A 1,195-nucleotide genomic window follows, 5' to 3' on the forward strand; every position below is an offset into this window, starting at 1 on the left:
CGGTCCCGCCGCGCCGGGCTCCGGGCTGCAACTTGTGGGGCAGGTGGGGGAGGCTGCCTCGGCGCCTCTCACCTTCGCCCTCCTCCCTCCTTTCAACTTCTCAATGAACTGAAGGAAGTAACATTGTAGCTCCCGCTTGGAGCAAGAGCGATCTGAGAGCTGCGTCCGATTAGTTACTTTCAGTTTCTCTCTAACATTTAGGAGAGCAGAGCACAGTAACAGCACGGATATTTCTCCATAAATTAACGTGTAATGGAGCCGCGGGTGCCCCTGCTGGGGGGGCAAGTCCTTCCCTACCCTAAACCCAGTTTTAGCCCCATGTCGCAACTTTGGCACTAACAAAAAGACTCAAACTCGCCAAAAGTCAAAGACTCGTCTAAATGGCCGGGAGTGTGGTTTCCGTCCTCCAATCTCCCTTATCGATGGCGTGTTACGAATTTATGGAATCAAACCATTCGGCTCAGCTAGACGAGATGACACAATTACATTGTATTGCAGTTTTGGAAATGCAATCCCTAACGTTGCCCTATCGTTTTAGGAGACGAGATACTTGCAAGATCGCGGTGCAGCTACAGACGGTGTGCACCTCCTGAAATACTTCTTGCAAAATAGCCTGAGGTGATGTTGCCAGTGCTGCATAATCCGATGATTGTAATGAAACAAACAAGCAAAAAAATCCCACCAGAAATATTTCAGACACTCCGACTCACATTGGCTAGCTGTGATCTGGAGAGAGGGGAGGCAGGGGAAAAAAAAGGCAAGTCCTAAATCGAGACAGAAACCCTACGCTATGGCAGAATATGTGCTTAGGAGGGTTATTTTCTAAAAAATTGGGTGGTTTGGTTTCTGGGCTCTTGAGAAATATTCGGGGTGCGAGTTTGTGAGCCGGGGACAGCGGGTGTAAGAGCTGCATGCAGTGCTAACCTCGCCCGGGCGCAGCGGCAGCCCCGGTCCGCCTGGGTTAGTTACAGCCACGGGAGCCTCTCAGAGCCAGGAGAGCCCTACGGGAAAGGAGAAAGGGAAGGAAAAAAGGGGCTCGGGCTCCCCCCCGCCCCAGCGCGCCCTGCCCTGCCCGCGCCCCGTACTCACACTGCAAAGGACCGGAGATTCCCACCATTCGCCACGGGCTGCGAGCTGCAAATAAAAGTTCCCGTCCTGCTCGGGGGAGAGCCGGCAGCCCAGGCTGCTGGAGGGG

At 53.8% G+C, this 1,195-nt stretch overlaps 1 protein-coding gene across 2 annotated transcripts in view; it reads right to left on the reverse strand.

Moving 5' to 3' along the window:
* Positions 1-1,189, reverse strand: part of RUNX1T1 (RUNX1 translocation partner 1) — a 118,420-nt gene extending 117,231 nt beyond the window's left edge. Inside the window, exon 1 of one of the 2 annotated variants that reach the window (XM_009275460.2) lies at positions 1,090-1,189. In XM_009275460.2, coding sequence (XP_009273735.1) covers positions 1,090-1,117 — 28 coding nt within the window. In that variant the 5' untranslated portion in view covers positions 1,118-1,189. The remainder of the gene's footprint in view (positions 1-1,089) is intronic. The other variant, XM_009275459.1, reaches the window with a different exon arrangement.
* Between the last annotated feature and the right edge of the window lie 6 nt (positions 1,190-1,195).

The sequence above is a fragment of the Aptenodytes forsteri genome, unplaced genomic scaffold (genome assembly GCF_000699145.1).
Source record: "Aptenodytes forsteri isolate BGI_AS27 unplaced genomic scaffold, ASM69914v1 Scaffold208, whole genome shotgun sequence".
Lineage (NCBI taxonomy): Eukaryota > Metazoa > Chordata > Aves > Sphenisciformes > Spheniscidae > Aptenodytes > Aptenodytes forsteri.